The sequence below is a fragment of the Drosophila eugracilis genome, unplaced genomic scaffold (genome assembly GCF_018153835.1).
Source record: "Drosophila eugracilis isolate 14026-0451.02 unplaced genomic scaffold, ASM1815383v1 contig_1765, whole genome shotgun sequence".
Classification (NCBI taxonomy): Eukaryota; Metazoa; Arthropoda; class Insecta; order Diptera; family Drosophilidae; genus Drosophila; species Drosophila eugracilis.
Window position 1 is genome coordinate 4,303,526 of NW_024572605.1, and position 15,054 is coordinate 4,318,579.

At 41.4% G+C, this 15,054-nt stretch overlaps 1 protein-coding gene across 2 annotated transcripts; it reads right to left on the bottom strand.

Annotated features, from left to right (window-relative positions):
- Positions 1 to 1,162: 1,162 nt before the first annotated feature.
- LOC108109166 (homeobox protein 2) lies at positions 1,163 to 14,638 on the bottom strand. 2 transcript variants are annotated; one of them, XM_017217590.1, is made up of 5 exons: positions 14,356 to 14,638; positions 5,180 to 6,340; positions 4,752 to 5,078; positions 4,078 to 4,215; positions 1,163 to 4,020 (listed from the first exon to the last, which is right to left on the bottom strand). In XM_017217590.1, the coding sequence occupies exons 2-5, from the start codon at positions 6,338 to 6,340 to the stop codon at positions 3,541 to 3,543; spliced, it is 2,106 nt and encodes a 701-aa protein (XP_017073079.1). In that variant the 5' UTR covers positions 14,356 to 14,638; the 3' UTR covers positions 1,163 to 3,540. The 2 variants fall into 2 exon arrangements, with proteins under 2 accessions (XP_017073079.1, XP_017073078.1); XM_017217589.1 differs by having other exon boundaries at positions 4,752 to 5,111.
- Between the last annotated feature and the right edge of the window lie 416 nt (positions 14,639 to 15,054).

Sequence of the window (15,054 nt, forward strand, 5' to 3'; positions counted from 1 at the left end):
TACATATTTTGATAATACATTTTCCTGACATGAATGAAAAACTGATTTAACAAACGTTCATAAGTGACTGACGCTTTAAATCAGAATTTTTCACTCTAAAATCTCAACAAAATATTGAAAATGATGTAAGAACATTGAATATCAGTTTTTTACTACCTTATTGTGTCTATTTCTTAAAATGAATTATTTAAATGCAGATTAAAATAAGCATTTCTCGTATAGCAGTCCAAATATCTTTCTACGTTGCTTTGAAAATTATAGCTAATTAACTTGGTTTTTAGAAAATTCCTCATAAAATCAAAGGGAAACCGAAATATATAGAATCCTTCATACCTTCAAACCCATCAAACAAGCAAGCAAATAAATGAATACTTTCACATACTGAAACATGACGACGGGAGCTTGACAATTATTTTTAGAACGTTAGCTCTTCTTTTAATTGGAGTATATGTTAAGCTGCTATATACACGCACCACTGCAGGCAGAGAACTCTGATGTGACCTCACATATTGTTCTTTCTCAAAAATGAAAAAAAAAAAACAGTTTCCCATTCATATTTGGTAATCAACCCCTGTCAGCCATACACATGTATCTGTTGTGTATGACCAACGAAAACTGCGCCGGCGTCATATATTTGGTTGAGGTTTTTGTACCTTTTCAACCACTGTGCCAGTGAGCTGTTGTGATTGGCCAATTACCAGTCAACCAATGCAGAGAAAGCTAGTTGATATATGGGACACTGGAACAGCTTTCTCGGATAGTTTTCATTTTCTATATTTTAAGCATAAATCTTCTTAAGTTCTGATCGCATGTGTTAGGTTGTAATATTGCTGAATATAATACCAAATTGTTCTTTTTTTTGTTAAACTCCGATCATTGATTAATAAAAAGTACTTTCTCGTAAATGCACGTTATATGAATACCATTTTTAAAATAATATTTAATTTATTTAAGCAATTGCATATTTTAATACCCAGCATTAGCCAGAAAAATTAATATTAATTTAGACATCCAATAAGAACAGCCACTAACAGCATCAAGCAGTGAAGTTAACAGTGGTTTCAACTGTAATTGTATATACTGTTACCTTAACATAGGTGAACTGCTTTGCACTGCTTATAGCCGTTAAAAGAAGACTCAAAAAATAATAACAACCATTCAATTTGTTTGTTTTAAACCATTTTTATTTCTAAAAAATTAACATGCCTTTTTTGTTTGTAGCTAGAATTATAATCACTAATTAAGTAAATGTTTTGTTTCTGTTCTTAATCCATTTGGTGTTTGAAATTGATTTATTTCTGTTCTGTTATCGATTTAATTCTATTAAAATTGAACATGAAAGATCGCTAAAAATTGCTCAATTGTTACATTCAACGTTATACGCCTTTTGATTTCAAAATGGATGATTGATTTGTGTAACAACTTGATAAGAGTTTATCAACAAAGTTAAAAACAAAAACAAAATGACGCCCTAAGTGTAAGTAAGTAGTAAATATTAACTGAACACAACAAACCATTTTTACACATGTGAATTGGCTAGAGAAGAGCAAAATAAATTGGGTGATTGATTACCATATATACTATATATATATATATTGCTATTATGTATAAGAAGAAGTTGGGGGAAGAACGTAATGTACATAATGTGCAAGTGCTGCGGGGGTGTGTCTTCTAATGTGCTAATGGATGAACAACAAATATAATTAACAAAAACCTTCGACTAAGTATTAATGCTAGCTAAAAGTACAGATCAAATAACAGAAGAAGATGGGAACTAAACAATGTGATTAACTTCGAATCCTCCTTTTTGTTTCTTTCCTTCTCTTTTACATACATACATAAGCATTATGGATAAGTGTGTGTTATTTTCGCTAGAATTTGTGAACATCATGGACGGATGTTAATTTGAAGTAAAATTTAGCGCACAGTGGCGCCTTGCTGGCTGCATACAACCCGTGACGTCAGCAAAGGGATTAGGATAGGAGGTTTGGGGATTAGGAGGGAATAGGAACAGGTTAGGGGATTCGTTCAAATTTTGATTTACACTAAAGTTAACTATACTAATCAACAGTTTCATGTCCAGTTGGTTGTTTTTGTACAGTGATCGCTCGTATCGTAGATGTAGATATCAGTATATCAGTATATGTATGTAATGCTATCATAGGCATCTAAGGCATAGTTTTTGTCTAAACGATAAAGTTCATGTTACTCATATTTCGATTTACCAATTATTTACAACAATTTCGTATCACAATTGTAATTTTTGCATATTTTTGTTTCTTTTCTTCTTGTCTTGCTTGTTTTAAAAAATGTTCCTACGCTCCAGTTGTATGCAAACTTACGAGCAGCACTGTGCGAATATTCGAAATGTTTATCCACAATCGAAGAAACCCTCGATCGTTGTTGTTGTTTTTGTTGTTTTAGCTGTTTCATTTGCTGTTGCTGTTATTGTGTTAGATTAGTTATTCAAACTAGGAGCTATGTAAAAGGTACGAGTATAATAATTGAATTCATAATTCGTTAACCCTCTGCTAAGCTAAAAGAATCGTTATCTGAATTTGAATCCGAATCTATATCTGTTTTTTGTATCAGTATTGTTATTGGTATTGGTATCTGTATCTGTATCTGTATCTGTGTGTGTATGTGTGTGTTGTCTGGATCTGTACCAGTGTGTGAGAGTGGTGTATATAACCCGGCTATGTACGTATATATCCTGTTGTTTATATGTAAATATATATGTAGATATAGCTTCTCGTTTATAACCGCGTAATTAAACTTGCTGCTGCTGCTGTTCGTATTAAACTCTGAAAACATAACAAATTTAAAGCCCTTCGCTGCAACTTTATAGGCATATATATCATATATATATATATATATATATCAGATGTATCTATGTGTGTGAAGTGTGGATGTTTAAAACCATAAACTGCCACCTTTGAGGCGAGCCTTAGCTATATAATGCACTAAAACCGACTTAAGCGGACCCGCGTTGACGCAGGTGTTAGCTGGCCAGTTGAACCGGCTGGAAATTATTGCCAAGTACTTAAGGACTAAACTACAAAACCTAATGCACAATAAGACTACATAACAGGGTTGGTTTCCGGGCAGGTTTATATATATATATATATTCCATCTTATTCCGTTCTTTCCGCTTTTTTGATTCTGCAATCTCGACTGTTCGACGTTCGACTTTTCGACCTTTCGACTCTTTAAGGGATTAGGTAACTACGTAGCTCTCATTTGATTTTCATACTCTCTGCATGCAGATCATAAAAATATGATGAGTTATCTCTAACTAACTATATATGTAACGTAGACGTAAGTGTAAACGTAGAACTAGATGGTAAGTGTATAATTTGCTCTGAGCTTAACTGTGTGCCTGGTTGTGGAAAATCTCTCAAAATTGAGCTAAGTAAATATTCTGAATCTGTTTCGATTACGATTCCGATTCCGATTCCGTTTCCGTTTCCTGGGACCATCCAGATCCCGAGCCGGCAAGCTCCCACCTGCATCCCCCTACTTGCCGGCCAACTGTGGCTGCTATTGGTGGCTCTTGCTGAGCAGATGCGAGTTGAACTCGTATACGTTGTTCAGCTGCTCGCCACATATGTTGCAACGCCACGGATTGCTCTCGCAGTGGCAGCCCTTGTGCAGGAAGTACAGCGTCTCGTCGGGGAACTCAATCCCGCAGAAGTGGCAGGTGAGGATCAGCTTGCGGTTGAGCAGCAGGTCTCCATCCTGGCCGGTCGACGTGATCGTCCCATTGCAGATGGGCGTCGAGCTGGCGCCATTGGAGGCATTGGGCGTCGCGGGTGCAGGTGGTCCTCCTCCTCCTCCGCCACCGCTAACACCATTTACACCGGGTGATCCTCGACCGGATCCGTTGCTCAGGCTGTTGGACAGCACTGAATTGTTATTGTTGCTCTCCAGCGGTGTGGCATTTCGGGTGATCCGGTTGTTGGCCTTCGCGCAGATCCTACGCTTGAGATCCTCGCGCAGGAGCGATTTTAGTGGCGAGACCTGGTTTAAGAATCAGATTGATTAATATATATAGTCAAAGATATATCCCTAACTCACCTTAATCAGTGAGGTGATTCTGTTGTTGTTGTTGTTGCTGCTGTTATTGTTATTATTGTTGGAAGCCTGTTCTGTATCGCTGTTAGGATCACTGCCGTTCATCAGGTCCTTCTTGTCCACATCCTCTAACATGGGCTCCTTTATGGAATACAAAAATTATGTTTTAAGGTTAATAAATATCAAACCAACAAACATATTAAATAATTCATGCCACTTAAAATAGCTAAGCTTATGGTCGGAAATCTGTTTTACAGGTCAAGATCAAACGCGCTGAATCAAAGACCAATACTCGTGTTTAAGCCCTGGATCTCGGAAAGCCATAAAAGCTAGTTCAGCCAAATTAGGTATGCAATCTTTTGTGATGCACAACAGGTTTTCAAAATATTGTTCCGCCTTCGCATGCAGATGATGTTTAGAGTCGGTCGTCTCCGACACAAACTTCCATTTAACTTAAGTAAGTCGCAGTTCCTAACTCTTGAAGAAATATCTGATAAAACTATCTCATGAAATATATCTTTAGATGGATATATAGCTTAGGGTATTTCTTACATTTTTAAATAACTATTACCTAAGATAATTATCCCATATAGTGATACATACAATCACACTTTGTAAATCCAATAACTAACTATGGCAATGCCATGCATTGCTCTTTATTTATCGGTAAAGCTCACCTGTTTGATGGGTATTAGACTGATCGAAGGCGTTATATGGTTCTCATGGTGATGATGATGGTGGTGGTGATGCGGATGCTGGTGGTGGCTCTTGAGACCGCCACTCAAACTGCTGCCTGTGGTACTGGATGTAATGGGCGTGGCCTTTGTGTTGCAATCCATGGGCAACTCTACCGGTGATTGCATGATGAGGGCTCGATCTTTCACCTTATCGCCATTGGACTCGGCATTTCCATTGCTAATGGAGTTACAGTTGTTGTTGCTCCCGCTATTGTTGTTATTGTTGTTGGTAGCGCAGTTATTGTTGTTGTTGTTGTTATTATTGCCCTGTAATGCAGATTCACGCCAAACGCAAATCAGCTAGTTTATTGTTTGTAAGCGAGGGGGCATAAAGAAAGGGATCGGTTGCCATACAGCGATTGACTTACATTAAATAACTCCGTATTGCCGCTCTCGCCCAGCGTCGAGATCTCCACGTGGGGTGTGAGAAAGTGCATCGGCGGCGTGGCATTCTCCAGTGATCGCATAGACTCCCCACTATCGCTAGCCGGAGGAGCCACCTGTTGCTGCTGGGGTTGAGATTGCACTGGCACCGGACTGAGTCCAGGTGGCACGTAACTAGCTGCCGCTGCTGCTGCCGCCGCCGAAGCCTGTGATTCCAAAGCCAGGAGCAAGGAGGAAGTACCACCGGGTCCGGGATTATCCAGATCGATGCCGTGCCGATTGAAGAAGTGAATCCTCAGCGATTTCATGGAACCCGCTCGGTAACTGCAAAGCGGACACGTCTTCACCAGGTCATGCTGGCCTACATGCTCGTTCTGGAAGTGGGCACGCATGGCTATCTGGCGCTGGAAGCCGCGATTGCAGATCGGACAGTGATAGGGCAGCGTTTTGGTGTGCGTGGTGAAGTGCTCCGCCAGGTGATCCTTGCGGAAAAATCTCTTCTGGCACACCCGGCACTCGTAGGGCTTGACACCAGTGTGTCGCATCTTGTGGCGCCGCATATTGGCGCCATTGGAGAATTTCATGTTGCACACATCGCACTCAAAGACCTTGCGGGAACTGCTGTTGCCACCACCTCCTCCTCCGCTATTACCCGCCGGCGAGGAGCTGGCCGAGGAGCTGGAATTGTTACCCGTCTGACCATCACCCTTGCCGCCCTCCATGTGACCCAGGCTCATGTTCTCCGGCTCCTGCAGATCCTCACTCTTGAGACGTGCCGAGGCCGCTGCTGCTGCTGCCGCTGCCGCCGCCTGTCCAGCCAGGCACTGGACCACATGAAGCAGCAGGGATGCTCGCGAGCTGGTCTCGAAACTATCGCAGCGTTCGCAACGGAAGGTCATCGGCGGCGAGTGGGGGCCAGTGCTGAGATTCGTGGGCGTGGGCGTCGGCGATCGCGGTTCCTGTAGTTCCGATTCGGAGGCGGATGAGGCGGCTTCCTTAAGGCTGCGCAGTGTCATAGCGTTGTGGTGTAGCAGGGCCGCCGTGGTAGGCGTCATATCCACAATGATGCCGCCACCCACCGTCGGACTGGGATCCTTTAGGGCCAACTCCATGCCGCTGGCCGCCGTACTGATCGTTTCGGCCATCTGGGAAGGCAAAAAAAAACAATTTTTTTTAGTTTTTTAACATATCCATATTTAATTTTACATTTCTCAAAAGAGATTGTTCAAAATATTCATAAATAACTAATCATTTGGTATTTCTTGATGTTTGGCACCCGTTTTTCGGCTCAGTGTGATTCAGATTAGTCCAGACCACGCCCGAAAATCGATGACAAGCTGTGTGGTTGCTATTTTTGTTGTTGTTTTATTTTATTTTGCAGTCAGTTTTTGGCATTTCAAGTGCTTCCAACCCAAAGACCCAAGCCCAAACTCAGACTTCGACTCTAATAAGCCAAATTGGTGTCAGCGTCGCAGCTTCGTGGGTTTTGGAGGGGCAGAGACAGGGGGTGGAGCTATGGGGTAAGGGGGAAAGGGGAACCTGCGGAGAATTCGCCAAGAACCAATCCACCAACAACAACCACACCGACACCGACCATTTTTGGGCGGCCTTGTTGTTGGTGTAGTTGTTTGCCGGCGTTGACGTTGACTTCGTGCTATGAAAATACCAAAGTTATTGGGGCCAATTACTGGTCTTGCAGGTGGGCAATCATTTGGACACCCAAACACACACACAAACACACATATATAGAATCGCTGCCCGAACCAGAGATGGGGACCACACCAATACCAGCAAACTCGAAGCAAATCATTCAAAAGTTTGCGGCAAACACAATGGCAACCAAATGGCATTTGGGACACAAATTCAGCGTTGTTTAGGCCAAACTTTAAAAGGAGATTCTTGATTTATTTAAATCTAGATCCCAAATAAAATTCTTGGTTTAAAATCATTAAAAAAAGTTCATTTCAAAACCATAAAAAGGTTAATAACTAACTTAAGCTCTATTAAAACTTAAAGGTACTTCCCAAAACCAGAAAAAAAAGTTCATAATTAAAGTTTCGAGTTCCGTCCCATTGTGCAAGTTTGGCTTAGTGACGCATGTCAACCGTCGTCTAACCCAGGTTTTGGCAATAGGTCAAATGTTGATACCCAAAGATAGTTATAGGTACCTTCACATATGCACAGGTGCAGATGTGTGGATATATAAGGTGTGAGTGTATATCGGGCAGCGTATAAATCATCATCCATAATCATTCGACAGAGCTGGCCAAGCTCTTCTCGCCACTAATTTAATTCAACCTTGAATGCTTGTGCATTAGCATTAGCCAGATCACAAAAGCCAAGAGCCATGGGGGACGACCTCAGCCCCGACCAGCTTCCCTATGCCCACACCACTATGCCCAGGCCAAAGAGCTATACTCATATATGCGATTGGCTGTGCATTTCTGGCCAGGTCAGCACTCTGAAAAATGAAATGTGTGTCGTAGGCCTATTTGAAGGCATCTACATAATTACAAATTCACTTTTTCGATGCTCCACGCGAGCGCAGGCGAACGGGTTTTAATTTTTTTTTTGGTCCGCGGTACGAAACTTCTTTTTCGGGCCAGGCCACTTAAATGTTGTAAACTTGTAAACATTAGCGGCGCAAGCTCAAAAAAAAACCTAAAAAAACTAAACACTAAAAACGCACAAAAAACTCGGTTTGCATTTTCAGTAATTATGAGGCGCTGTTGGCTTTGGCATTATAAATGCCATAGTTGCCAACCCAATGGAGTCATTGGGTCAAGTTTTAGAGTGCAACTGGGTCAGGCTTTATCATTATTATCATTATCGCTACCACCACCTAGCCATCGTCATCGCCATCATCATCATCATAATCTCTGGCCATACGATGGCTAACATACGACCCAACCGGGGGTTTCGGGTCTGGGAGTCTCGTAGTCTCTAGTCTCGAAACTCGGGTCTTTGGGGTGTCCCGCATTTTCACTTGCCCGCCGTGCTGTTCCCAATTCGAAGCCCCAAAAGCCGAAAGCAAAAGAAAATATAAAGCGTCGCTTGGGCTTTGAGCCGCTCTGGAAATGAGAGAAATGGTAGGAGAAATGCGAAATGGGAGCACACACACAAGTGAGCGACATAATTGGAGCGCCCTGAGAGCCCTTAATGATGTCGCACACTGTCCGCCGGTCGGCCATAAATGCCATAAAGGTGCTCCACGTGGGCGGCTAATTTTCGGGTGAGCTTGGCCAAAAGCATGAATGGCTCAGAAAATATATATAAAACTATGATTCAATTATGGGTTGATGAAGACAACTTTATCTGCAAGGTATTTAATATAAATCAAGGTTTTCAGATATTTTTATATCAAATTACTTAATAAAAGGTGTTAAGTAAAAACTTTCAAAAGTTATATACCTCTTTTGTAATGTTAATTTCTTATTTATTAAAAAGTAATAGGAAGGAAATATAACCACATGGCGGATAAGTAATATTTAACATTACGTATGAGTTATTTTTGTAGGAAACTTAATAAAGTAAAGTAACAGAAAAGATAACCATTAGCATAGAATCTAAAATTTTAAAAAATTTAAAACATTTAAATTAATATTAATTAAATATTTAATTCATTAAAATAACTAATTAAGGTGAGTTTAACATTCCCAAGAGCTGACTTTAAGCCACTGTGCGTTGGCTTGTAGGCCAAATGAATCTTTTGCATAGCCTTAGGCCGCGGCGCACGATTCCCATTCAAATTTAAATCAAAAAGCTAGTTTATTAGCATTGCATTGACCAGTGGGGAATTCGTGTTGCTGTTGTTGTGGCTGTCGCTGGAAGTTGTGAATCCAAAACCGAATGGGAGTCGGAATTGGATTTGGATTTGGAATTGGAATCGAAGTGGAAGTGGAGTCAAAAGCAAAGACGAACGCATCTTTCCGAAGGCGATTGACTTTCGAAGGCTGGATCTTCATGCAAAATAGACCATATAACAGATTTGACCTTAGCAGAGTTTTTTGTTTTTTTTTTCTTTTCTTTTACCGGTTTTCCAGCGTGGGAAGGGCAAGGGGGATCGCCTTTCGTCACGCAACAAAATGAGTCAGTCGGTCGATGGAGTTGTTTTTGTTTTTATTTTCTTTTCCTTTAGTTCCTTCCTTTGGCAAATCAATGAAGCATTTCCCCAAAAAAAAAAAAAAAGAAAAGAAAAGAAAATAACAACAACAGCAAGCGGGTAACATGTGCGTTGAAATGAGAACAAGAACAGAGCGAAAAAGAGAGAAGCGGGAGAGAGAAAACCACTTTCCATGGTGACACACTTTTATGCTACGTGCTGTTTTGCTACTTTTGCCGCTGCCTCTGCTGCTGCAGCAACAACAACAACGACAACAACAACAGCGAACAGCGACTCCCATAATAGAAAGTGGAACAGGAATTTCCCCCCTCAATTCCATATCAATGCCAGAGAGCACACGGCGATGATTTCATTTCGGTTTTGGCCTGGCCTGCACTCATTGCGAAACACTTGCCACGGCCAACAAGCAACGGGCACCAGCAACAACAACAACAATAGCAACAACAAAGCAAGAAAATCAAGAAAACGGGCGAGAAAAAAGTTGGAAAAAAAATAGTTCAGTGGGAGACGAGCCGAAAAGCAGCTGAGCGAACTTTAGAGCTCTCTGTGTACAACCGCTCTCTCTTACACTGAAAAAAGTTAAAATTACAAAAGTACATATACGATATTTAGTTGATTACAAGTTTAATGATTCATTTTCATTTTGCAGTTCTTTTTGTAAACGAAAGCCGAGTTTAAAAGATGAACTTTAAACTAAATTTTTGTTTTCTGGCACCTCATTAATATTTTGATAACAGACTGAATATATAGAAATATAGTTTTAAAATTATTTAAAAATCGTAGTAAAATCTGATTAATTTTTTACATGTGGCAACCAAAAAGCAGCTGAGCTAGTGTTGCAGCTCTCTGTAAACAACCGCTCTCTCTTCCTCTCCCACGCTTTTTCTCCCACTCTCTCTCTCTTAGTGCTTTTCGGCAAGTGCAGCGCATGTCCCGTTTTTGTTTATGCTTTTCTCACACCCGCTCTCCCTGTTGTTCTTGTTTGTGTTGCAGGTGCATGCTTTTTGCTCTCACTGCAATTGCAATTTTGTAGCATTAGGCGCGTGAATTAATTTCTAATTGATGGGACCAACAACCATGCTGCCCCACTTCCGATTCCCAGAGAGAGAGTCTGGCCCCGCTCTGCTCTCTTTGGTAAGTGGCTAGCGTATAATTTTTTGTTGTTGACCTAATTATACGCTCATTTTGATTCACTTGATTTTCTCTGCACACAAACACTGGCAAACACTGACACAAACACATACACTGGCACAAACGTTTCGTCACTGCGACAAGTGGAGCAGGCAGCGACGCCGACAGAGCCAGCAGCAGCTTGTGGCAGCGACCGTAATTTCTTGTGGTTACTGGGACGCAAAAACAAATACAAAATATAAATAAGGTGGCATCCACCCCCTCAAAAGAGCTCACAACACAATGCGTGTTTCTAGTAACTGCATCCGAATTCCGAATATCTGCCAATAAATTTACAATTCCGAAATTCCCTAAATACCGAACCAAACTAAACCGAACTGAATCCGCAAACTGCAATAGCTGGTGGGAATGGACGTGGATGTGGATGTGGATGTGGAAGTCCCACCAACTGCATCTGTATCCGTATCCGTATCTGTGTACGTATCTGTAGCTGTCTCCGTTTTGTTTGGAACGGAAATGCCAGGGCTGTCGGCCAAGGGGGGGGCCACCACTTCAGGTGAGTCAGAGTTCAAAGGGGTGGGGGTCGATAGTTATTAGCAACATTTATTTCTGCACTGAGAACAAATATTCTTAAGACATCTTTGGAATCTATTAAGAGAGTTTCTATAAAGCAAATGATTATTTACTCAGAAATACAACCTTTTCATATAACATCTTAGTTAGGATTAATTATGATATGATTTAAAATCAAAAACTAAATTGATTTATGAACTTAAATAACATTTTAAATGTTCTACTTTATAATGCTCTTAAGATAATAAGCTTTGATTAATTTTACTGAGAGTCCACCCATCAGATTAATCTGTAAGAGATGATTCGACTTCGATTTCCCAATCATATTTATTGGGAATTATAATAATCGGTGGTAATTAAATATATTTAAACGTTTAACATTGATATAAACAAAAGGCATATACAAATAGTTTCCCAAAATTTAGACCAGTTTGAAGATCTTCGCTTTTGGGGGAATGCTTAAGTTTGAAGGCCTTTTATTTTATGTTGGGTTATTCTCCCATGAAGAGTGGATGTGGATGTAGCTGTGGATCCCCCTTGGCGCCAAACACCACTGGCGAAGATTTGCCAATCGTTTGGCTCTCCGGCACAATGCACCAATACAGCGATACCCAGAGAGCCGCCACTCACTCACACACACAAACACTGAGACATACAAGCGATGGCACAGAGACACAGATCAGCCGCAGCAGCAACAACAAGACGCAGCAGAATTTGAAATTAGGTCAACAGGTTTGGCTGCTTGTAGTGGTGGGCTGAGCCAGTTACTCGAGCGTATGCCGTCGTCTTTGCCTACGACCTCGGCTGTCATCATCAAGGGGGGTTCAAAGGGGGGTGGGGAATAAGAGGCGGGGGAGCTGAGGGAGCAGCAGCAGCAGCACCACCACCAGCAGCACCTACAACAACAACATCCAAGCTATCGCCGCCAACGCAATATGCGTTCCGTTCCGTTCGCTCGTCGTTTATTGCACCACAGTTCGTGCAGTCTGCAGTTTGCAGTGCAGTTTTTCAGTTGCTGTGGGGGAGATGCACTCACACACACACACACCAACAGACATACATCCGAATTGAGCACACTGCAGTATGGCTGTGTGGGTGGGTTGCAAGGGTGAAGGGGTGCAGATGGTGGGTGGTTGGCAGTAGGTGGCGGGAAAAGGGGTTGTCCGACCGTCACTGTATGCGTGTGCTGCTTTTGGGGAATGAGCCAGGGATGCAGAGCATCATTCTAGCATCCCAAATGCAAGAGACAAATTGGGAATCGATAAGGGAGGGGGTATCAAATCTATTTCATGCTAAAACAGTGAAGAACCCTAAAGAATAATTTTCAAACCAACAAGTTTGATTATTAATTAAAATGAAACATATTAATTATTTAATGTTTTAAACAAAATATATAATTTTATATATTTGAGTCTTAATCCCCCATCACTATACTCCAATTTCTTTACGTCCACAGTACGTGTTTGGGCATAAACTCTATTCTTTGTTAAGGTTATTAAGAAGTGAAACTTTTTGTGGCAGTCATTAGAAATATTTCCAAAGAAAAAGTTTGAGTTCTTTCTAACGCTGATTTTTATTTAAATCCATTTTAAAGAACTTTTTAGAACGCGTTCTAAATTAATTCAGGAAAAATAGAAAGTGAGTTAAAACCGTATGTTAAATTATAGTCTTATAGTTATGTTTCCAAATTAAAGCTTAAGACATAATTGTGTAATGGGATAAGGGTTATTATTGGGGTTCCGTTTCAGATATATTTAAACCAAATCGGATATAGGAACAGGTGTGACTGGCGTTTCAAAATGCCTGAAACCCCTTCTTGAATGGGCAGGTAGCAATCTTCTGGTTGGAAACTGTTGCGAAAACTCGCATATGTTCTGAAATGGAAACTCAACGCGGAGCCGACTGGCGAGACCAACTCGAGTTTCTGATTTGATTTCGATGCAGCCAAGAGATTTCCACATACTTCTTAGTTGGTTTCTGTGTCACAATCACACAGACGAGGTGGATGGGGGAAGGAGAACGGGAGGGCAACGGGAGACGGGGGACGGGCCAAGTAATGAGCTCCCAGAGAGCTGCAGCCATCGCCATAGCCATCGCCACCTGCAGCAGCGACGGAGGCGTCGCAGCCACCGAAGCCGGAGCAGATAATCCCAGTAGAAATTGAAACTAGCTGCGGCAGGTTTAGAAACTGGTATAGAAAAACGCCAGCCATAGCCGCAAAGGCAGAAACAGCAACAGAAACAGCAGCACACATAGGCAATCGACCTTGTAGGAGTGTATTTTGTCTTGGAGCATGCCCGTAAACTGGGCCAACGCGATTGCACTGAAATCAGGTGGGCGTGACGTAGGTAAATACAGTGCAACTCCACGAAGTTGAACTCTCTGTAACTCCATAGGGTGCTTTTGTTTAAAAATCAGTAGGAAAATATTCTAAAAAAAGGTTTTTTAAGGCAATTTTTTAGAGTAATACTTCACAACTAAAAACTTGGGAAAATTATTGTTGACTGACCTATCCTAATAATATTTTATTAATAAACCTAACAAAATTATAAATCATTCATAATGTAGGTAACCCGCTAATGTGTTTTTAAATCAAAATAAAAATATATAAAATTTATAAAGTGATTAAAACTTTACTCTTTTATTGTAGAAATCAAAACCTTCCAATAACTCCTGTTACTTAAGTAACATATGGTGGACCTCCTTATGGAAGTTGGACTGTATGTTGGCCAATAAAAGCGTTAGTGTGTGCGTGTGTGTGTGGGAAAGCTGGCTGTACCCTTGGCGCCCATTAATCCATGGCGGAAAATCCACGAAAATCTGTCGCAATCCGACAGATATCCGAAATAGCCAGGCGCTCGCAGGAGTTTCGTAATTACATACCCGCTAAAATGAAAGAGCGGCAGCCTTGGCTTCTGATTTTCAGTTTCTTTTTCTTGGTTTTTTAGCTTTTCAGTTCTTCGGTTCTTCGGTTTTTGTTCAGTTTTTTTTATTTTTCATTTTGTTTTTTTTTTTCGTTTTAACTTAGCATTAGCACAGCTGGAGTCTTTTGCAATGCTCTCGAAAAAAAAGAAACGCGCTGGGTGTTTGGCAATTTTAGATTTCAAAATACCACAAGGTGCATTCTAACACACACAGGTACACACACACACGCACACTTCAGCACTGGCGCGCTCTCTTACACAGACACACAAACACACACAGGCACTAGGGCATTATTGCAGTTCTTGGATCTATGTTTCTCAATGGATTTTCATGGAGCGGGGGCATTACTTTTGCAATTTGCTATTTGCGTACACTGCGGCGGAGTCGCGGATTATTCAACCAACTAACCTCCCACAAAAACGGCAACTGGAACACAACACAACAATCGCTATGGATGTGGATGTGGATGTGGATGCACTCGAAACAACGCGAACGCCGAGATGCCGAATGGATATGGATTCGAAACCAAACCGAAATCGAAATTACGCGCAGCTCAAAAGGGCAAGAGTTAGCTTTGGGCCCCAAATAATAATAATAATAATAACAACAATAATAATAATAATAAAACTGTCAGTGGACAACGCGCGCCACATCCGAATGGGCCAAAAGACGAATCCACTCTGAGCGGAATCCACTCGGAATCGGAATCGGTATCTCTCACTCCGCCGACGCTCCCAAAGCGCTCTCTCTCTTTGGCGCTCGGTGAAACAAAAACAACTCAAGCGATTCCGATTCCTCAAGGCCTACTATTTAGGCCAAAATATAATGTACCACAGCAACTACATCAGCAGCAGCAGCAGCAGTGGCAGAAGCAGTGGCCGCTGCGGCACTGGCAAAGGCAGCAGCAACTCGTTTCTTACAGAAATGTAAACGTTCTAATTGAGTTCTCATTTATGGCCCGCTACACCGACTGTGCAACTGAGTGTACTGGTAGTACTTGTTGTTGCAATGCCTAAAAACCATCGGAAAACGTTTTTATCCGGCTGGCATAACCATTTTCAAATTGAAAACAAGTTTACTGAACCCTGCTAAAAGTTGGCTTTTCCA